The sequence below is a fragment of the Sebastes umbrosus genome, unplaced genomic scaffold (assembly GCF_015220745.1).
Source record: "Sebastes umbrosus isolate fSebUmb1 unplaced genomic scaffold, fSebUmb1.pri scaffold_121_arrow_ctg1, whole genome shotgun sequence".
In the NCBI taxonomy this organism is placed as follows: domain Eukaryota; kingdom Metazoa; phylum Chordata; class Actinopteri; order Perciformes; family Sebastidae; genus Sebastes; species Sebastes umbrosus.
The window spans coordinates 1-22500 of NW_023618452.1; the positions used below are offsets into that span (position 1 = coordinate 1).

At 48.7% G+C, this 22500-nt stretch overlaps 2 protein-coding genes across 2 annotated transcripts in view; one reads left to right on the top strand and one right to left on the bottom strand.

Moving 5' to 3' along the window:
• Nucleotides 1-30: 30 nt before the first annotated feature.
• LOC119484256 (nucleolin-like) lies at nt 31-1864 on the top strand. The gene is made up of 3 exons (XM_037762954.1): nt 31-315; nt 889-990; nt 1419-1864. The coding sequence occupies exons 1-3, from the start codon at nt 31-33 to the stop codon at nt 1491-1493; spliced, it is 462 nt and encodes a 153-aa protein (XP_037618882.1). The 3' UTR covers nt 1494-1864.
• Nucleotides 1865-5672: 3808 nt separating this feature from the next.
• The window catches only part of fastk (Fas-activated serine/threonine kinase), a 17022-nt gene continuing 194 nt past the window's right edge, over nt 5673-22500 (bottom strand). The window contains exons 1-11 of the mRNA XM_037762957.1: nt 22489-22500; nt 16290-17144; nt 15432-15765; nt 13288-13475; nt 12918-13066; nt 12620-12836; nt 10727-10886; nt 10446-10537; nt 9269-9947; nt 9064-9178; nt 5673-8232 (exon numbers count right to left, since the gene is read on the bottom strand). The exon at nt 22489-22500 is cut by the window's right edge and continues 194 nt beyond it. Of these exons, the coding sequence (XP_037618885.1) occupies nt 8146-8232; nt 9064-9178; nt 9269-9947; nt 10446-10537; nt 10727-10886; nt 12620-12836; nt 12918-13066; nt 13288-13475; nt 15432-15765; nt 16290-17103 (2835 nt within the window). The 5' untranslated portion in view covers nt 17104-17144; nt 22489-22500 and the 3' untranslated portion in view covers nt 5673-8145. The remainder of the gene's footprint in view (nt 8233-9063; nt 9179-9268; nt 9948-10445; nt 10538-10726; nt 10887-12619; nt 12837-12917; nt 13067-13287; nt 13476-15431; nt 15766-16289; nt 17145-22488) is intronic.

Genomic DNA, 22500 nt, shown 5'->3' on the forward strand with positions numbered 1-22500 from the left:
AGTTCATGAGACAGGTAATCTGAAACCATCATGTCCCTCCGTGTCCTCCGTGTCCTCTGCCGTCCTCTGTGTCCTCTGCCGTCCTCCGTGTCCTCCGTGTCCTCTGCCGTCCTCTGTGTCCTCTGCCGTCCTCCGTGTCCTCTGCCGTCCTCTGCCGTCCTCCGGTGTCGTCATCAGAAGCGTCGCAGCACCACTAAAGTTCGCAACAGTCCCGGCGCTAAAGTCCGAGTGACGGCGAAGGGGAAGGCCGCCGGTTCAAGAGCCGCTACGCCGACGGTCGGAGTCGCCAAGAGAGCCATGGCCTACCGAGCCAAGGTAACACACACTACACACTACACACTACACACTACACACACTACACTAGACAAGAGAGCCATGGCCTACCGAGCCAAGGTAACACACACTACACACTACACACTACACACACTACACACTACACTAGAAAAGAGAGCCATGGCCTACCGAGCCAAGGTAACACACACTACACACTACACACTACACACACTACACACTACACTAGACAAGAGAGCCATGGCCTACCGAGCCAAGGTAACACACACTACACACTACACACTACACACACTACACACTACACTAGACAAGAGAGCCATGGCCTACCGAGCCAAGGTAACACACACTACACACTACACACTACACACACTACACACTACACTAGACAAGAGAGCCATGGCCTACCGAGCCAAGGTAACGCACACTACACACTACACACACTACACAACTATACCATATACTACGCACACTACACAATGCTATTTTTCTTCTTATTGACGTTATTGATCATAACCTGGGCGGGTATTTGGGTATTTGGAGCCCTGGGTGCGGTCTGTCAGGCTCAGTGCTGTAAAGCGGCGTCTGTGTGTCTTCCAGCAGGACGTGTCCGACTCAGACGAGGAGAAGAGCGACTCGTCCGACTCTGACGAAGATGACGAGACGTCAGGAAGCAGCGATAGCGACGACGACGACGATGAGGTGAAAACACCAAAACATTTTCCCTTAATTTGTCTCTTTAAAAAGGACCCAAACTAAGGGTTAATTAATGGCTTCTATTATCTTAAGAGGCTTTACATGTATCAAATATCATGAAAGACAGTTTTTACCTTAAAAGTCCCTTCATCTTTGTCTTCAGGGATTCGCGACAGATTGGACGTTAATAAACTAATAATTAATGGATTAAAATATATTAAGAGTTTTAATGGACCTTTAAGGTTTTAAGGTTTTAAGGTTTTGTCTCCCGTCGTTAATTAAACATTTTGATACAGAAAACTCTTAAAATCAGTTAAAATACATCATAACTAACTAGGGTTACCATGGCAACCAGCTAATATCTAACAGCCCGGTTAACACGCTCCAAATGGTCTTGACTTTTTTCGCCACTTCCTGTTTTGTCATTTCTTCAGAACGAGGACGAGGATGACGAGGACGATGAAGATCAGTCCTCCTCTGAGGAATCCAGTGACTCAGACTCTGACTAGCCCCGCCCCCTCATTGGAGAGGACAGGCTGTGCAGGCCACGCCTCCTCACATACCAATCATCCAGGCGGACCAATGAGAACGGGCAACGCCTCTGAAGGGGGCGGAGCCTGACGGAGCGTTTTGTTACTCGTGTGTTTGTTTTTATCGAGTGTTTGTTGGTTTTTATCGGAACGTTTCAGTCGGGTGGAGAGCTGTTTTTCTTTTGTTTTTTGCAACGGCGGGGGGGGGCGGGGCTTGTACAGAGTTTGACAGGCAGAGGGGGGGTGGAGCCTATTGGTTGTCATTTGTTACCGCTGAGGGAGGAGCCAGCGCTCGGCCTCCAATCAGCTGCCTGCCTGAGAAAATTAACAAATAAATGCACTTTTTCTCATTTCTGTTGTCGGATATCATTATTTACCTGAACGCACCACGACGCCACGACATCATTACACCACGACGCCACAACACCACGACGCCACAACACCACGACATCATTACACCACGACGCCACAACACCACGACGCCACAACACCACGACATCACAACTACAAGTGACATCACAGCTATAGGTGACATCACGGCTACAGGTGACATCACAACATCACAGCTACAGGTGACATCACGACATCACAGCTACAGGTGACATCACGGCTACAGGTGACATCACAACATCACAGCTACAGGTGACATCATGACATCACAGCTACAGGTGACATCACGGCTACAGGTGACATCACAACATCACAGCTACAGGTGACATCACGACATCACAGCTACAGGTGACATCACGGCTACAGGTGACATCACAACATCACAGCTACAGGTGACATCATGACATCACAGCTACAGGTGACATCACGGCTACAGGTGACATCACAACATCACAGCTACAGGTGACATCACAACATCACAGCTACAGGTGACATCACGGCTACAGGTGACATCACAACATCACAGCTACAGGTGACATCATGACATCACAGCTACAGGTGACATCACGGCTACAGATGACATCACAGCTACAGGTGACATCACAGCTACAGGTGACATCACAACATCACAGCTACAGGTGACATCATGACATCACAGCTACAGGTGACATCACGGCTACAGATGACATCACAGCTACAGGTGACATCATGACATCACAGCTTCAGGTGACATCATGACATAATGACTTCAGGTGACAACAGCTTCAGGTGACATTGGACCTTGCTCTGGACTTGTTGGACCTTACTCTGGACTTGTCGGACCTGGCTCTGGACTTGTTTGACCTCGCTCTGGACTTTGGCTCTGGACTTGTTGGACCTCACTCTGGACTTTGGCTCTGGACTTGTTGGACCTGGCTCTGGACTTGTTGGACCTTGCTCTGGACTTGGACCTGGCTCTGGACTTGTTGGACCTTGCTTTGGACTTGTTGGACCTGGCTCTGGACATGTTGGACTCGCTCTGGACTTTGGCTCTGGACTTGTTGGACCTCACTCTGGACTTTGGCTCTGGACTTGTTGGACGTTGCTCTGGACTTGTCGGACCTTGCTCTGGACTTGTCAGACCTCACTCTGGACTTTGGCTCTGGACTTGTTGGACCTTGCTCTGGACTTGTTGAACCTGGCTCTGGACTTGTTTTGACCTCACTCTGGACTTGTTGGAACTTGCTCTGGACTTGTTGGACCTGGCTCTGGACTTGTTTCGACATCACTCTGGACTTGTTGGACCTGGCTCTGGACTTGTCGGACCTGGCTCTGGACTTGTTTTGACATCACTCTGGACTTGTTGGAACTTGCTCTGGACTTGTTGGACCTTGCTCCGGACTTGTCGGACCTCACTCTGGACTTGTCGGACCTTTCTCTGGACTTGTCGGACCTCACTCTGGATTTGTCGGACCTCACTCTGGACTTGTTGGACCTTAATCTGGATTTGTTGAACCTGGCTCTGGACTTGTTTTGACCTCACTCTGGACTTGTTGGAACTTGCTCTGAACTTGTTGGACCTGGCTCTGGACTTGTTTTGACATCACTCTGGACTTGTTGGAACTTGCTCTGGACTTGTTGGACCTGGCTCTGGACTTGTCGGACCTGGCTCTGGACTTGTTTTGACATCACTCTGGACTTGTTGGACCTGGCTCTGGACTTGTTTTGACATCACTCTGGACTTGTTGGAACTTGCTCTGGACTTGTTGGACCTTGCTCCGGACTTGTCGGACCTCACTCTGGACTTGTCGGACCTTGCTCTGGACTTGTCGGACCTCACTCTGGACTTGTTGGACCTTGCTCTGGATTTGTCGGACCTGGCTCTGGACTTGTTGGACCTCACTCTGGACTTGTCGGACCTTGCTCTGGACTTGTTGGACCTCGCTTTGGACTTGTTGGACCTCACTCTGGACTATGGCTCTGGACTTGTTGGACCTCACTCTGGACTTGTTGGACCTTGCTCTGGACTTATTGGACCTTGCTCTGGACTTATTGGACCTCAATCTGGACTTGTTGGACCTCGCTCTGGACTTGTCAGACCTTGCTCTGGACTTGTTGGACCTTGCTCTGGACTTATTGGACCTCAATCTGGACTTGTTGGACCTCGCTCTGGACTTGTCAGACCTTGCTCTGGACTTGTTGGACCTGGCTCTGGACTTGTTGGACCTTGCTCTGGACTTATTGGACCTCAATCTGGACTTGTTGGAACTTGCTCTGGACTTGTTGGACCTGGCTCTGGACTTGTTGGACCTTCCTCTGGACTTGTTGGACCTCACTCTGGACTTGTCGGACCTCACTCTGGACTTGTTGGACCTTGCTCTGGATTTGTCGGACCTGGCTCTGGACTTGTTGGACCTCACTCTGGACTTGTCGGACCTCACTCTGGACTTGTTGGACCTTGCTCTGGATTTGTCGGACCTGGCTCTGGACTTGTTGGACCTCACTCTGGACTTGTCGGACCTTGCTCTGGACTTGTTGGACCTCGCTTTGGACTTGTTGGACCTCACTCTGGACTTTGGCTCTGGACTTGTTGGACCTCACTCTGGACTTGTTGGACCTTGCTCTGGACTTATTGGACCTCAATCTGGACTTGTTGGACCTCGCTCTGGACTTGTCAGACCTTGCTCTGGACTTATTGGACCTCAATCTGGACTTGTTGGACCTCGCTCTGGACTTGTCAGACCTTGCTCTGGACTTGTTGGACCTGGCTCTGGACTTGTTGGACCTGGCTCTGGACTTGTTGGACCTCACTCTGGACTTGTCGGACCTTGCTCTGGACTTGTTGGACCTCGCTTTGGACTTGTTGGACCTCACTCTGGACTTTGGCTCTGGACTTGTTGGACCTCACTCTGGACTTGTTGGACCTTGCTCTGGACTTATTGGACCTCAATCTGGACTTGTTGGACCTCGCTCTGGACTTGTCAGACCTTGCTCTGGACTTATTGGACCTCAATCTGGACTTGTTGGACCTCGCTCTGGACTTGTCAGACCTTGCTCTGGACTTGTTGGACCTTGCTCTGGACTTATTGGACCTCAATCTGGACTTGTTGGAACTTGCTCTGGACTTGTTGGACCTGGCTCTGGACTTGTTGGACCTTCCTCTGGACTTGTTGGACCTCACTCTGGACTTGTCGGACCTCACTCTAGACTTTGGCTCTGGACTTGTTGGACCTCACTCTGGTTTTGTTAGACCTTGCTCTGGACTTGTCGGACTTTGCTCTGGACTTTGGCTCTGGACTTGTCGGACCTCACTCTGGTTTTGTTAGACCTTGCTCTGGACTTGTTGGACCTCACTCTGGTTTTGTTAGACCTTGCTCTGGACTTGTCGGACTTTGCTCTGGACTTTGGCTCTGGACTTGTCGGACCTCACTCTGGACTTTGGCTCTGTACTTGTTGGACCCTGCTCTGGACCTGTTGTCCACCTGTTTATTGACCTTTATTTATTGTTAACTGATCTTTTCTCAGATGACGTCATCAGAATCAGAATCAGAATCAGAACCAGAATGGTGTGTATTGCCAGGTGTAAGAGGTATACACTAGGAATTTGCTTTGGTTATGTTGGTGCAAGTCAAACAGTATAATAACAGAAGAATATATAAACGCTAGAATATAATAAGAATAAAAAATTTAAATTCTACTAATATACAATATAAACTATAAACACAAATAAACATGATAAAAACATAACGTGAGTTATTAATAATAATAATAACACGACACACAGACGAGTTCAGTTTCAGGTTTTATAGACATTTGAATGATATTCATATATACGTATATTTTTATATATATATATATATATATATATATATACGTATATATGAATGAATGAATAGATTTATAGAATATAAACAAGCTTCTTTCCGTCCTGATACACAAATAAATAATCTGACCTTTGACCCCGACATTAATCACCCCCCCCACCCCCCAATCATCCCGGCGCTCATCCTCCGGGCCTTTGGCACGCCCACTGTGTTACCATGGTAACTCTCCCCCTCCCCTCAGTGTGCATTCAGAGAGAACTACAGTACCCATCAGCCCCTGCTCTCCCAGCTTCATCATCTGACTTTATAAAACAGTGATGCCCCGAAAAACAGAATCCCGCACATGCATCGTTACCAAACTTTATAAAAAGACCCCCCTCCCCCCCCCCCCCCAAAAAAAGATATGTTTGTCCACCCACACAGCGACCAATCAGATCACAGCCTGCACTCTGACCCGTTACAGGACCGTCGGGTGTTTCTGCCGACCGTGTTCCAAAACTATCCTCCGTCACACCTGATGACAGCAGCCCCGACGGTGCGTTCAAGGACACTTCAAAACATCCATGTTTACTGACTGAACGCAGCGCTGCTGTCAGCTGCACGACCTCCGTACAACGACACTGACATGATGACATCACAAGGTCAGCGTGGTTCTGGAGACGACATCTGGAGGTCAGTCTGGAGGTCAGTCTGGAGGTCAGTCTGAGGTCAGTCAGGAGGTCACTCTGGAGTCAGTCTGGAGGTCAGTCTGAGGTCAGTCTGAAGTCAGTTTGGAGGTCAGTCTGAGGTCAGTCTGGAGGTCAGTCTGAGGTCAGTCTGGAGGTCAGTCTGAAGTCAGTTTGGAGGTCAGTCTGGAGGTCAGTCTGAGGTCAGTCTGAAGTCAGTTTGGAGGTCAGTCTGAGGTCAGTCTGAAGTCAGTTTGGAGGTCAGTTTGGAGGTCAGTCTGGAGGTCAGTCTGAAGTCAGTTTGGAGGTCAGTCTGGAGGTCAGTCTGAGGTCAGTTTGGAGGTCAGTCTGGAGGTCAGTCTAAGGTCAGTTTGGAGGTCAGTTTGGAGGTCAGTCTGGAGGTCAGTCTGAGGTCAGTCTGGAGGTCAGTCTGAGGTCAGTCTGAAGTCAGTTTGGAGGTCAGTTTGGAGGTCAGTCTGGAGGTCAGTCTGAGGTCAGTTTGGAGGTCAGTTTGGAGGTCAGTCTGGAGGTCAGTCTAAGGTCAGTTTGGAGGTCAGTCTGAGGTCAGTCTGAAGTCAGTTTGGAGGTCAGTTTGGAGGTCAGTCTGAAGGTCAGTCTGGAGGTCAGTCTGAGGTCAGTTTGGAGGTCAGTCTGGAGGTCAATCTGAGGTCAGTTTGGAGGTCAGTCTCGAGGTCAGTCTGGAGGTCAGTCTGAGGTCAGTCTGAAGTCAGTTTGGAGGTCAGTTTGGAGGTCAGTCTGGAGGTCAGTCTGGAGGTCAGTCTGAAGTCAGTTTGGAGGTCAGTCTGGAGGTCAGTCTAAGGTCAGTTTGGAGGTCAGTGTGAGGTCAGTCTGAAGTCAGTTTGGAGGTCAGTCTGGAGGTCAGTCTGAGGTCAGTCTGAAGTCAGTTTGGAGGTCAGTCTGAAGTCAGTTTGGAGGTCAGTTTGGAGGTCAGTCTGGAGGTCAGTCTGAAGTCAGTTTGGAGGTCAGTCTGGAGGTCAGTCTGAAGTCAGTTTGGAGGTCAGTTTGGAGGTCAGTCTGGAGGTCAGTCTGAAGTCAGTTTGGAGGTCAGTCTGAAGTCAGTTTGGAGGTCAGTTTGGAGGTCAGTCTGGAGGTCAGTCTGAAGTCAGTTTGGAGGTCAGTTTGGAGGTCAGTCTGGAGGTCAGTCTGAAGTCAGTTTGGAGGTCAGTCTGGAGGTCAGTCTGAAGTCAGTTTGGAGGTCAGTTTGGAGGTCAGTCTGGAGGTCAGTCTGAAGTCAGTTTGGAGGTCAGTTTGGAGGTCAGTCTGGAGGTCAGTCTGAAGTCAGTTTGGAGGTCAGTTTGGAGGTCAGTCTGGAGGTCAGTCTGAAGTCAGTTTGGAGGTCAGTCTGGAGGTCAGTCTGAGGTCAGTTTGGAGGTCAGTCTGGAGGTCAGTCTGAGGACGGACGGACGAGTTGGAACATGGTCAGAAAGCAGCGGGACGGTCCTTTAAGAAGCTGCACAGCCTGATGGGAGTCTGAGTCCAGCTGCTCATTAGTGATGTCACAACTGTTAACTGCTCTATTAAGTGTTCTCTTCTGTTTCCTGTCAGCTGACCAGACCATGAGCTCATTGATCAGCTGGTTCACTGATGACATCACTGATGACATCATCATCAGCTGCGATCTGAATCAACACGTTAACGTGCAGGTGATATCAATCTGCTGACCTTTGACCCCAGGAACCAGGATTCAAACATACACACACGCGCGCACGCACACGCACACGCACACGCACACGCACACACACACACAGAGCGTCATAGCGGGGCGTCCAGCAGCTTCTTGTGCAGGTACTGCTTCACCTCCTCGATGCCGTTCAGCTTCTCCAGCTCGTGGTACGGCAGCTGGGAGGGACGACAAAACAACAGAGAGGAGAGCTTAGCTTAGCTTAGCTTAGCTTAGCTTAGCCTAGCTTAGCCTAGCTTAGCTTAGCACAAAGACTGGAAGCAGAGGGAAACTGACGTTGGAACTGTTTGTTGACCAGCTGATAGATAGGCGGCTTCATGTCTAAAGGGGTCCAAAAATAATAATTCATTATAATAATAATAATAATAAAAAATAATATAATAATAATACATCATTAATTAAAAATAATAAATAGAATAATAATAATTATTATTATTATTATTATTATTATTATTATTATTATTAATAATAATAAATATAAAAATATAAGAAATTAAATAATAATAAAGAATAATATTATAATAAAGAATTAATAATAATAATATAATAATAATAATAATAATAATAATACATATAATGTTTATGTAATGACAGTCTCTCCATCAGAGATCTTGCTGTGTGTGACCATATGTGTATCCTGTTTAACAGTCCTCCATGCTACTATAAAACCTCAAAAGCAGAAGGTACGGTTCCGTGTTCTCAATAAAGACACAGCTCAGTCTTTCTCTTCACTTTTTATTTGCTGATGTGTATATATGTGCATATGTAACTGTATGAATATGTATATGCTTGTTTCTATTGTTTTGGTTTCATTATGTTTCAGTGTACATGATGAGGGTTTCCTTGGAAAGCATTTTGTGCTTTGTGTTTGAAAAGTGCTCTACAAATAAACGTATTATTATTATTCTAATGAAGCAGCCGGCTGGAGTATTAATGGAAGGACTACATATCCCATCAGGCCTCGGGAGGAGGTCTGTGTGTGGACCCACCTGTAGGATGATGTATCCCAGAAGCCTCAGGTGCCGGTCCCTCATGGCTCGAGAACCCACCAGAACCTCAGAGTTGTGGCAGTAGTGCCACTTATCGTTGACGGACATGATGACCCTGCAGAGACACAGAGACCCGGTTACACACCACCACACCGGTTCAGGTTCAGGTTCAAGTTCCATCAGGGTCCCTCTGAGGCAGACTGACCTCCTGATCGCTCTCTGCTCCGTCGAGGGGTTGTCGGCGTCAGGTCTGTCGGGGGGGTGGAGCTGTGGTGACGGGGGCCCTCTGTTGGCCCCGGACCCCTCAGAATACGTCACACCCTCGTAGAACCCCGGCAGCTCGCACTCTGTCCCCGGGCCCCGTGGGGACCCCCCCTCGTCCTCCAGGATCTTCCCGATGGAGAACTGGAAGAGTGAGTCCGGCGCCGAGGCCCCCGCCGGTCCCTGGACTCCGGGCGGGGCCAGGCCGTCAGAGGGGGGGCTGCTGAGCGTGGAGCTGTCCTGGCTCTCCAGAGAGTGCTCCTTGGCCAGGCTGGAGTAGTACTCCGCCGCGGGGACGTAGTATGGGCCGTAAGGGCCGCCGTTGGTCCCGGGACGCGGGGGCCCCGTGGCCCCCGGCGTGCTGCGGATGTGGTGGGGCAGGAAGCACCGACCCTCCGCTGCTCCGCCCGTCGCATCGCCCACCTGACACGGCTGCTCGGCGCCCTCCTCCGGCGGCGCGAACGGAGAAAACTTCTGGAACTCTGAAGTCACCACGGCAACCGCACCGTCAGCTGACTTGGTCGCCACAGCGACGCAGGACGGAGAAACGATGCTGAGAGCCAGACCGGCGCCGGTCCTGATGGGTAGAACCCGACCAGAAGAGTCCATCCACAACACGAAGTCTGGAGACCAACAGGTGATCACATCGTCATGGAAACGCAGTACTCTGAGTGTAGTACTCTGTGTGTAGTACTCTGTACTCTGAGTGTAGTACTCTGTGTGTAGTACTCTGTGTGTAGTACTCTGTACTCTGAGTGTAGTACTCTGTGTGTAGTACTCTGAGTGTAGTACTCTGAGTGTAGTACTCTGAGTGTAGTACTCTGTGTGTAGTACTCTGTACTCTGAGTGTAGTACTCTGTGTGTAGTACTCTGTGTGTAGTACTCTGTACTCTGAGTGTAGTACTCTGTGTGTAGTACTCTGAGTGTAGTACTCTGAGTGTAGTACTCTGTGTGTAGTACTCTGTACTCTGAGTGTAGTACTCTGTGTGTAGTACTCTGAGTGTAGTACTCTGTGTGTAGTACTCTGTGTGTAGTACTCTGAGTGTAGTACTCTGTGTGTAGTACTCTGAGTGTAGTACTCTGTGTGTAGTACTCTGTGTGTAGTACTCTGTGTGTAGTACCTGTGTAATATCCTGGGGCCAGTACTTCGTCCTGTTTGTAGTTCTGTTCTCCAACCAGCTGTCTCAGAGCTTCAGCCACCAGACCTTTATAACTGACAGGAGACAAAACAGAACCGGTCAGAACCAGTCAGAACCAGTCAGAACCAGTCAGAACCAGTCAGAAACAGCCAGAAGATCCAGTCACAACTAGTCAGGAGTGACCAGGACCAGACTGATCAGACCCACTTGAGTACTAGAAAGATGCAGGTCCAGTTCTGCCGGTTGGTCCGGTCCAGGTTTACCTGTACTTGCGGTTGACCTCGTCAGCAGTCAGGGCGTGGTCGAACATCAGAACCTTGTGGGCATCCTGCAGTCGTGGTCCGGTGTAGTCTCGGTACTCCAGCTCAACGGCAGCGTCCAGCAGAGAGAGGTACCGCCGGACGATCAGAGCGTATGGACTGTCTGTACAACACAGAAATACACCACACACATACTAGTACTGTAAGGCAGTAATGAGTACTCTTTAGAGCTCTACTGGTACTGTAAGGCAGTAATGAGTACTCTTCAGAGCTTTACTTGTACTGTAAGGCAGTAATGAGTACTCTTTAGAGCTCTACTGGTACTGTAAGGCAGTAATGAGTACTCTTTAGAGCTCTACTGGTACTGTAAGGCAGTAATGAGTACTCTTCAGAGCTCTACTTGTACTGTAAGGCAGTAATGAGTACTCTTCAGAGCTCTACTGGTACTGTAAGGCAGTAATGAGTACTCTTTAGAGCTCTACTGGTACTGTAAGGCAGTAATGAGTACTCTTTGGAGCTCTACTGGTACTGTAAGGCAGTAATGAGTACTCTTTAGAGCTCTACTGGTACTGTAAGGCAGTAATGAGTACTCTTTGGAGCTCTATTGGTACTGTAAGGCAGTAATGAATACTCTTTGGAGCTCTACTGGTACTGTAAGGCAGTAATGAATACTCTTTGGAGCTCTACTGGTACTGTAAGGCAGTAATGAGTACTCTTTGGAGCTCTACTGGTACTCTGAGGCAGTAATGAGTACTCTTTGGAGCTCTACTGGTACTGTAAGGCAGTAATGAGTACTCTTTGGAGCTCTACTGGTACTGTAAGGCAGTAATGAGTACTCTTTGGAGCTCTACTTGTACTGTAAGGCAGTAATGAGTACTCTTCAGAGCTCTACTTGTACTGTAAGGCAGTAATGAGTACTCTTTAGAGCTCTACTGGTACTGTAAGGCAGTAATGAGTACTCTTTAGAGCTCTACTGGTACTGTAAGGCAGTAATGAATACTCTTTGGAGCTCTACTGGTACTGTAAGGCAGTAATGAGTACTCTTTAGAGCTCTACTGGTACTGTAAGGCAGTAATGAGTACTCTTTGGAGCTCTATTGGTACTGTAAGGCAGTAATGAATACTCTTTGGAGCTCTACTGGTACTGTAAGGCAGTAATGAGTACTCTTTGGAGCTCTACTGGTACTGTAAGGCAGTAATGAGTACTGTTTGGAGCTCTACTGGTACTCTGAGGCAGTAATGAGTACTCTTTGGAGCTCTACTGGTACTGTAAGGCAGTAATGAGTACTCTTTGGAGCTCTACTGGTACTGTAAGGCAGTAATGAGTACTCTTTGGAGCTCTACTTGTACTGTAAGGCAGTAATGAGTACTCTTTGGAGCTCTACTTGTACTGTAAGGCAGTAATGAGTACTCTTTGGAGCTCTACTGGTACTGTAAGGCAGTAATGAGTACTCTTTGGAGCTCTACTGGTACTGTAAGGCAGTAATGAATACTCTTTGGAGCTCTACTGGTACTGTAAGGCAGTAATGAATACTCTTTGGAGCTCTACTGGTACTGTAAGGCAGTAATGAGTACTCTTTAGAGCTCTACTGGTACTGTAAGGCAGTAATGAGTACTCTTCAGAGCTCTACTGGTACTGTAAGGCAGTAATGAGTACTCTTCAGAGCTTTACTTGTACTGTAAGGCAGTAATGAGTACTCTTTAGAGCTCTACTGGTACTGTAAGGCAGTAATGAGTACTCTTTAGAGCTCTACTGGTACTGTAAGGCAGTAATGAGTACTCTTTAGAGCTCTACTGGTACTGTAAGGCAGTAATGAGTACTCTTTAGAGCTCTACTGGTACTGTAAGGCAGTAATGAGTACTCTTTAGAGCTCTACTGGTGTGTTCTGGTACTGACTGGTGACGTTGCTGATGAAGGCGGAGGAGAAGACACGGTGCAGGACCAGGCCCGGGAAGTGTCCCAGCTGGAACAGAGACATGAGGATGTTGACGGTGGCGAGCGGCGAGCTGAGCGCCTTCAGCTCCACCACTTCCTCCAGTCGGGAGAAGAACTGCTGCTCGCCGGACGGACGGTAACTCATCCTGCTGAACGGGAACACCAGCTTCTGGATCACCTGAAGACACACGGACAGACACACCTGCAGAGTCCCGTACACCGGTACAGAAGACCATATCACCGCCGGTTCGGTCCTCACCTTACTGTCCAGGTACTCGGCCTTCTTCACCAGGAAGTCTGCGATGGTGTCGAGCAGGCAGGTCTCTCTCAGGCGATGGCGAGCGATGTATTTGGCAATCAGAGCCATCGTGTACGGAGTGATGCTGTCCATCTTCTTCGGCAACTCCTCTGGTGGAGAGCAACAAGTCACATGATCAATACAGGAGCTCCCACAGAGCTGCCCCCCATGGACCGGGGCTGAGGTTCAGGTTCAGGTTTATGGTTCAGGTTTAAGCCAAAGTGAACCCGGTGTGAACCAGTTGTGAACCCGGTGTGAACCCGGTGTGAACCCGGTGTGAACCAGTTGTGAACCCGGTCTGAACCCGGTGTGAACCACGTGTGAAGCTCACCTGCCAGGCTGCTGATGAACCTCTCCTGTCTGTTCTGGTAGAACAAGTGTGAGCTGAAGATCAACTCCAGACTCTTGTTGCTCGCCTCCCGTACGCACGCCGCCAACATCTCGTCCAGCAGCGCCATCTCCTGGTCACGAACGCCACTGACGCTCGCCAGCGTGTGTTTGACCAGACGAAGGATCTTCCTGAAGTCAGAAACAGACAAAGAGACAGAAGTTCACACCTGTTAGAATCTTTAAAATCCCCTTAATGAACCCTGAAGGGTTGATCAGTAGCCAGAGATCCTTCATTTGTCCTTTCATTTGAAAAACCAAAACACCTTATTTTGAAAAGCCCTTACATGGAACATTTGGCACCTTTTATGTAGCCGTCCAGTCAGTGCTGAAAAAATAAACTCCTGACTATACAGTATACCCCGCCGTACTATAACAACCCATTAGTATACCCCGTCGTACTATAACAACCCATTAGTATACCCCGCCGTACTATAACAACCCCTTAGTATACCCCGTCGTACTATAACAACCCCTTAGTATACCCCGCCGTACTATAACAACCCATTAGTATACCCCGCCGTACTATAACAACCCCTTAGTATACCCCGCCGTACTATAACAACCCCTTAATATACCCCGCCGTACTATAACAACCCCTTAGTGTACCCCGCCGTACTATAACAACCCCTTAGTGTACCCCGCCGTACTATAACAACCCCTTAATATACCCCGCCGTACTATAACAACCCCTTAGTGTACCCCGCCGTACTATAACAACCCCTTAGTATACCCCGTCGTACTATTACAACCCCTTAATATACCCCACCGTACTATAACAACCCCTTAGTATACCCCGCCGTACTATTACAACCCCTTAATATACCCCGCCGTACTATTACAACCCCTTAATATACCCCGCCGTACTATAACAACCCCTTAGTATACCCCGCCGTACTATTACAACCCCTTAATATACCCCGCCGTACTATAACAACCCCTTAGTATACCCCGCCCTACTATTACAACCCCTTAGTATACCCCGCCGTACTATTACAACCCCTTAATATACCCCGCCCTACTATTACAACCCCTTAATATACCCCGCCGTACTATTACAACCCCTTAGTATACCCCGCCGTACTATTACAACCCCTTAATATACCCCGCCGTACTATTACAACCCCTTAGTATACCCCGTCGTACTATTACAACCCCTTAATATACCCCGCCGTACTATAACAACCCCTTAGTATACCCCGTCGTACTATTACAACCCCTTAATATACCCCGCCGTACTATTACAACCCCTTAATATACCCCGCCGTACTATAACAACCCCTTAGTATACCCCGTCGTACTATTACAACCCCTTAATATACCCCGCCGTACTATTACAACCCCTTAATATACCCCGCCATACTATTACAACCCCTTAATATACCCCGCCGTACTATTACAACCCCTTAATATACCCCGCCGTACTATAACAACCCCTTAGTATACCCCGCCGTACTATTACAACCCCTTAATATACCCCGCCGTACTATTACAACCCCTTAATATACCCCGCCCTACTATTACAACCCCTTAATATACCCCGCCGTACTATTACAACCCCTTAGTATACCCCGCCGTACTATTACAACCCCTTAAGGACCCTCATTAAAACACCTGACTGACATCATTATTACTGAGGACTTTAAGGTAACATTAAGGTAACATTAGGGTAACTTTAAAGGTAACATTAAGGTAACATTAAGGTAAATTTAAGGTAACATTAAGGTAACTTTAAGGTAACATTAAAGGTAACATTAGGGTAACTTTAAAGGTAACATTAAGGTAACATTAAGGTAAATTTAAGGTAACATTAAGGTAACTTTAAGGTAACATTAAAGGTAACTTTAAGGTAACATTAAGGGTAACATCAAAGTAACTTTAATTTAACTTTAAGGTAACATTAAGGTAACATTTAAGGTAACATTAAGGTAACTTTAAGGTAACATTTAAGGTAACATTAAAGGTAACATTAAAGGTAACATTAAGGTAACTTTAAGGTAACATTAAGGTAACATTAAAGGTAACTTTAAGGTTATAGTTAATGGATTTAGTCTCCAGTGTGTGACGTTAACATCAGGATCTTCTCACCTGTTGGCGAGCAGTTGTTCAGGGTTCGGAGGCGTGTTGTTGTTGTTGTTAGCGGTGGCGCCCCCCGTAGCAGCGGCGGGTTCCTGCGGCTGCAGCGAGCGCCACTTGAGTCTGTAGTAGGAGAGCAGCAGGAAGAGCGTCTGCGGGTGGCGCTCTCTCTCCAGGTTCTTCTCCAGGCCGGCCAGGCAGGCCTCCGTCAGAGGGTGCTGGCTGCCCGGGTGGAGCTTCATGCTGGAGCTGAACACCATGGACACGTCCTTCTGGTTGAACTGGTTCAGTCTGGACTGGGACTCCGCCTCCAACACCTGGACCACCTGAGAGTCACTGGGAAGACCTGAAGAGACCACAAACACAGGACCAGATGTTGACCCAACTACTTCCTGTCTATATGTATGACCTCAGCACCTCTCCGTTTACCTGGGCTCTCCTCCTCGTCTCTCTGCTTCTCACCTTTATGGATATGATCATTATTATAGAATGATGTCACACATCAGCAAATTAGCGTATTAGTGTATGACATCATCGAGCGAGCCTCACCCGATTAGCCTCACCTGTGGAGCCTCACCTGAGGAGCTTCACCTGAGGAGCCTCACCCGAGGAGCTTCAACCGAGGAGCCTCGCCCGATGAGCCTCGCCCGAGGAGCCTCGCCCGATGAGCCTCGCCCGATGAGCCTCGCCCGAGGAGCCTCGCCCGAGGAGCCTCGCCCGAGGAGCCTCGCCCGAGGAGCCTCGCCCGAGGAGCCTCGCCCGAGGAGCCTCGCCCGAGGAGCCTCGCCCGAGGAGCCTCACCCGAGGAGCCTCACCCGAGGAGCCTCACCCGTCTGTTAAACCTGATCAGTTTAGTTGTGGTCAACTCACCGAGCGCCGCCACGGCGTACAGACAGTTGACGATGCTGAAGTTGTCAAACTTGGCGCAGTCGTTGACGATGGCGTTACAAAGCGTCTGGAAGTCCTGATGCTCCAGGATCTGGCGTCTGTCCCCTCCCTCTGCCGCTCCTCCTCCTGAAGCCTCAGCGTCGGGGTCGTCCCCCCCGCCTCGTGGCGGCGACGTGGCCTGTAGCAGCTGTCCGATCTTCTGCAGGGCGACGGGGTAGTGGTTGTGGGAGATCTTGGCGGGGTTCTGGGTGACCCAGCGCAGCACCTCGTCGGGACGCCGAGAGCGCTCGATCAGACGCTTCATGGTGAAGAACGTGTCGTAGCTCATCTTCTCGTGGATGAAGTTCCACGTCTTCTTCTTGCTGCCGGTGGCGGCGGCCCCTCCGGCGGGAGCCCCCCCTCCGTATGTGTGGAAGTGAGCGTGGTGCTGGTAGTGGGGGGGCAGCGGGGGCGGGGCCAGGTGGGCAGGGGGTGGGTGGGGGTGGTAGTGGTGGTGGAAGTGCACTCCTCGGTGGGCGTCAGGGCGACTCGGGTACAGCGGGTAGGCGGGGGGAGGTGGGGCCAGGTGGGGGTGAGGGGGCTGGGGCGCCTCCAGCATGGCCAGCCCCGCCCTTCGCCCCTGTTTAACCCCACCTCCTCCTCCTCCTCCTCCTCCTCCTCCTCCTCCTCCTCCCCCCGCGGGGCTGTACAGGCGGGTGGCGTACATGTGGACTGACTGAGCGGCGGGGCGGGGGGGGCAGGGAGGGAGGCGGCGAGCTCGGCTCAGGAGGCGCCACCCAGAGGACGAACACAGCATAGTCCAACAGACAGGACGCCTGGACGACACAGACCACACCTACAGGAGGAGGAGGAGGAGAGAGGAGGAGATTGAGGAGGAGGAGGAAAGAGGAGGAGACAGAGGAGGAGGAGGAGACAGAGGAGGAGGAGGAGAGAGGAGGAGGAAGAGGAGGAGGAGGAGGAGAGAGGAGGAGACAGAGGAGGAGGAGGAGACAGAGGAGGAGAGAGGAGGAGGAAGAGGAGGAGGAGGAGAGAGGAGGAGACAGAGGAGGAGGAGGAGACAGAGGAGGAGATGGAGGAGGAGGAGACGCAGGAGGAGGAGAGAGGAGGAGGAGACAGAGGAGAAGGAGGAGGAGGAGAAAGAAGAGGAGACAGAGGAGGAGGAGAGAGGAGGAGACAGAGGAGGAGGAGGAGGAGAGAGAGGAGGAGGAGGAGGAGAAGGAGGAGGAGGAGGAGGAGGAAGAAGAGATGATATTAAATGAATAGTTGTGTAAAAACAGCAGCAGTGTGACCTGACATTAACAGACAGACAGGTGACATTAACAGACAGACAGGTGACATTAACACACAGACAGGTCACATTAACAGACAGACAGGTGACATTAACACACAGACAGGTGACATTAACACACAGACAGACAGACAGGTGACATTAACAGACAGACAGGTGACATTAACAGACAGACAGGTGACATTAATACACAGACAGGTGACATTAACAGACAGACAGGTGACATTAACACACAGACAGGTGACATTAACACACAGACAGACAGACAGGTGACATTAACAGACAGACAGGTGACATTAACACACAGACAGGTGACATTAACAGACAGACAGACAGACAGACAGACAGACAGACGACATTAACAGACAGACAGGTGACATTAACAGACAGACAGGTGACATTAACAGACAGACAGGTGACATTAACACACAGACAGGTGACATTAATACACAGACAGGTGACATTAACAGACAGACAGGTGACATTAACACACAGACAGACAGGTGACATTAACAGACAGACAGGTGACATTAACAGACAGACAGGTGACATTAACACACAGACAGACAGACAGGTGACATTAACAGACAGACAGGTGACATTAACACACAGACAGACAGGTGACATTAACACACAGACAGACAGGTGACATTAATACACAGACAAGTGACATTAACAGACAGACAGGTGACATTAACACACACAGACAGACAGGTGACATTAACACACAGACAGGTGACATTAACAGACAGACAGGTGACATTAACACACAGACAGGTGACATTAACAGACAGACAGGTGACATTAACACACAGACAGGTGACATTAACACACACAGACAGACAGGTGACATTAACACACAGACAGGTGACATTAACAGACAGACAGGTGACATTAACACACACAGACAGACAGGTGACATTAACACACAGACAGGTGACATTAACACACAGACAGACAGACAGGTGACATTAACACACAGACAGGTGACATTAACACACAGACAGGTGACATTAACACACACAGACAGACAGGTGACATTAACACACAGACAGGTGACATTAACTTACAGACAGGTGACATTAACACACAGACAGGTGACATTAACACACACAGACAGACAGGTGACATTAACACACAGAAAGGTGACATTAACACACAGACAGGTGACATTAACACACAGACAGGTGACATTAACAGACAGACAGGTGACATTAACACACACAGACAGACAGGTGACATTAACACACAGAAAGGTGACATTAACACACAGACAGGTGACATTAACACACAGACAGGTGACATTAACAGACAGACAGGTGACATTAACACACACAGACAGACAGGTGACATTAACAGACAGACAGGTGACATTAACACACAGACAGACAGGTGACATTAACACACACAGACAGGTGACATTAACACACAGACAGGTGACATTAACAGACAGACAGGTGACATTAACACACACAGACAGACAGGTGACATTAACACACAGACAGGTGACATTAACAGACAGACAGGTGACATTAACAGACAGACAGGTGACATTAACACACACAGACAGACAGGTGACATTAACACACAGACAGGTGACATTAACACACAGACAGACAGACAGGTGACATTAACACACAGACAGGTGACATTAACACACACAGACAGACAGGTGACATTAACACACAGACAGGTGACATTAACACACACAGACAGACAGGTGACATTAACACACAGACAGGTGACATTAACACACAGACAGGTGACATTAACACACACAGACAGACAGGTGACATTAACACACAGACAGGTGACATTAACACACAGAAAGGTGACATTAACACACAGACAGGTGACATTAACACACAGACAGGTGACATTAACAGACAGACAGGTGACATTAACACACACAGACAGACAGGTGACATTAACACACAGACAGGTGACATTAACACACAGACAGGTGACATTAACACACACAGACAGGTGACATTAACACACAGACAGGTGACATTAACACACAGACAGGTGACATTAACAGACAGACAGGTGACATTAACAGACAGACAGGTGACATTAACACACACAGACAGACAGGTGACATTAACACACAGACAGACAGACAGGTGACATTAACACACAGACAGGTGACATTAACACACACAGACAGACAGGTGACATTAACACACAGACAGGTGACATTAACACACAGACAGACAGGTGACATTAACACACAGACAGACAGGTGACATTAACACACACAGACAGGTGACATTAACACACAGACAGGTGACATTAACAGACAGACAGGTGACATTAACACACACAGACAGACAGGTGACATTAACACACAGACAGGTGACATTAACAGACAGACAGGTGACATTAACACACAGACAGGTGACATTAACAGACAGACAGGTGACATTAACAGACAGACAGGTGACATTAACACACACAGACAGACAGGTGACATTAACACACAGACAGGTGACATTAACACACAGACAGACAGACAGGTGACATTAACACACAGACAGGTGACATTAACACACACAGACAGACAGGTGACATTAACACACAGACAGGTGACATTAACACACACAGACAGACAGGTGACATTAACACACAGACAGGTGACATTAACACACAGACAGGTGACATTAACACACACAGACAGACAGGTGACATTAACACACAGAAAGGTGACATTAACACACAGACAGGTGACATTAACACACAGACAGGTGACATTAACAGACAGACAGGTGACATTAACACACACAGACAGACAGGTGACATTAACACACAGACAGGTGACATTAACACACAGACAGGTGACATTAACAGACAGACAGGTGACATTAACAGACAGACAGGTGACATTAACACACACAGACAGACAGGTGACATTAACACACAGACAGACAGACAGGTGACATTAACACACAGACAGGTGACATTAACACACACAGACAGACAGGTGACATTAACACACAGACAGGTGACATTAACACACAGACAGACAGGTGACATTAACACACAGAAAGGTGACATTAACACACAGACAGGTGACATTAACACACACAGACAGACAGACAGGTGACATTAACACACACAGACAGACAGGTGACATTAACACACAGACAGACAGACAGGTGACATTAACACACAGACAGGTGACATTAACACACAGACAGACAGGTGACATTAACACACACAGACAGACAGGTGACATTAACACACAGACAGGTGACATTAACACACAGACAGACAGGTGACATTAACACACAGAAAGGTGACATTAACACACAGACAGGTGACATTAACACACACAGACAGACAGACAGGTGACATTAACACACACAGACAGACAGGTGACATTAACACACAGACAGACAGACAGGTGACATTAACACACAGACAGGTGACATTAACACACACAGACAGACAGACAGGTGACATTAACACACAGACAGGTGACATTAACACACACAGACAGACAGGTGACATTAACACACAGAAAGGTGACATTAACACACAGACAGGTGACATTAACACACAGACAGGTGACATTAACACACACAGACAGACAGACAGGTGACATTAACACACAGACAGGTGACATTAACACACACAGACAGACAGGTGACATTAACACACAGAAAGGTGACATTAACACACAGACAGGTGACATTAACACACAGACAGGTGACATTAACACACACAGACAGACAGGTGACATTAACACACAGAAAGGTGACATTAACACACAGACAGGTGACATTAACACACAGACAGGTGACATTAACACACAGACAGGTGACATTAACACACAGACAGGTGGAGGAGACTTTACTTGATCAATACCTGAGAATCAGAACAACCAATCAATCGATTAACCAGCTGATCACTAACACTCCCTGTTCACCTGTTCACCTGTCACTCAGCGCAGGCCCGCATGCTAGCGGACGGTAGCATGTAGCATGTAGCCGGCTAGTTAGCCCGTTAACCCTCCCGCTGTGACGTCAAAGAGAGGTCACACTATTGTGTCAAATATATGATGACGTCATGCCCTCTTTAGCTTCCTGTGGTGTTTTTAAGGCCGTCTGTCCGCTAACCGGCTAACAGGCTAACATGCTAACCGGCTAACAAGCTAACATGCTAACATGCTAACCGGCTAACAAGCTAACATGCTAACATGCTAACATGCTAACCGGCTAACAGGCTAACATGCTAACCGGCTAACAAGCTAACATGCTAACCGGCTAACAAGCTAACAGGCTAACTGACAGCTGGAGGCTCAGTCTCCTCCAGCTGTCAGTTAGCCTGTTAGCCTGTTAGCATGTCAGCCTCTTAGCATGTCAGCCTGTTAGCATGTTAGCCTGTTAGCATGTCAGCCTGTTAGCATGTCAGCCTGTTAGCATGTTAGCCTGTTAGCATGTCAGCCTGTTAGCATGTCAGCCTCTTAGCATGTCAGCCTGTTAGCATGTTAGCCTGTTAGCATGTTAGCCTGTTAGCCTGTCAGCCTGTTAGCATGTTAGCCTGTCAGCCTGTCAGCCTGTTAGCATGTTAGCCTGTCAGCCTGTCAGCCTGTTAGCATGTCAGCCTGTTAGCCTGTTAGCATGTTAGCCTGTTAGCCTGTTAGGGATTCCCATGAGAGAAGCCGTGTGAACTGCTCCGGAGACGAAACCAGCTAGCCCAGGCTACTAGCTAACTGTGAGCTAGCTGAGCTAAGCTAGCTGTCAGCTCCTCCACCAGCTGATCTGTTAGCCTGTTAGCCTGTTAGCATCAGTGTGTCCTCCTGTCAGCCGTCTAACCCGGTTCTGAGCCGGTTCTAACCCGGTTCTAGCCCGGTTCTGAGCCGGGTTAACACGCTGAGCTGTGTGTTTACCTCATAGCTCA

Bases quoted from the DNA above. Each gene is read 5' to 3' on its own strand.
- LOC119484256 (XM_037762954.1), top strand. From the start codon at position 31: ATGTCCCTCCGTGTCCTCCGTGTCCTCTGCCGTCCTCTGTGTCCTCTG. The intron at 316-888 runs GTAACACACACT...TGTGTCTTCCAG, and splicing joins CCATGGCCTACCGAGCCAAG to CAGGACGTGTCCGACTCAGA. The intron at 991-1,418 runs GTGAAAACACCA...TCATTTCTTCAG, and splicing joins GCGACGACGACGACGATGAG to AACGAGGACGAGGATGACGA.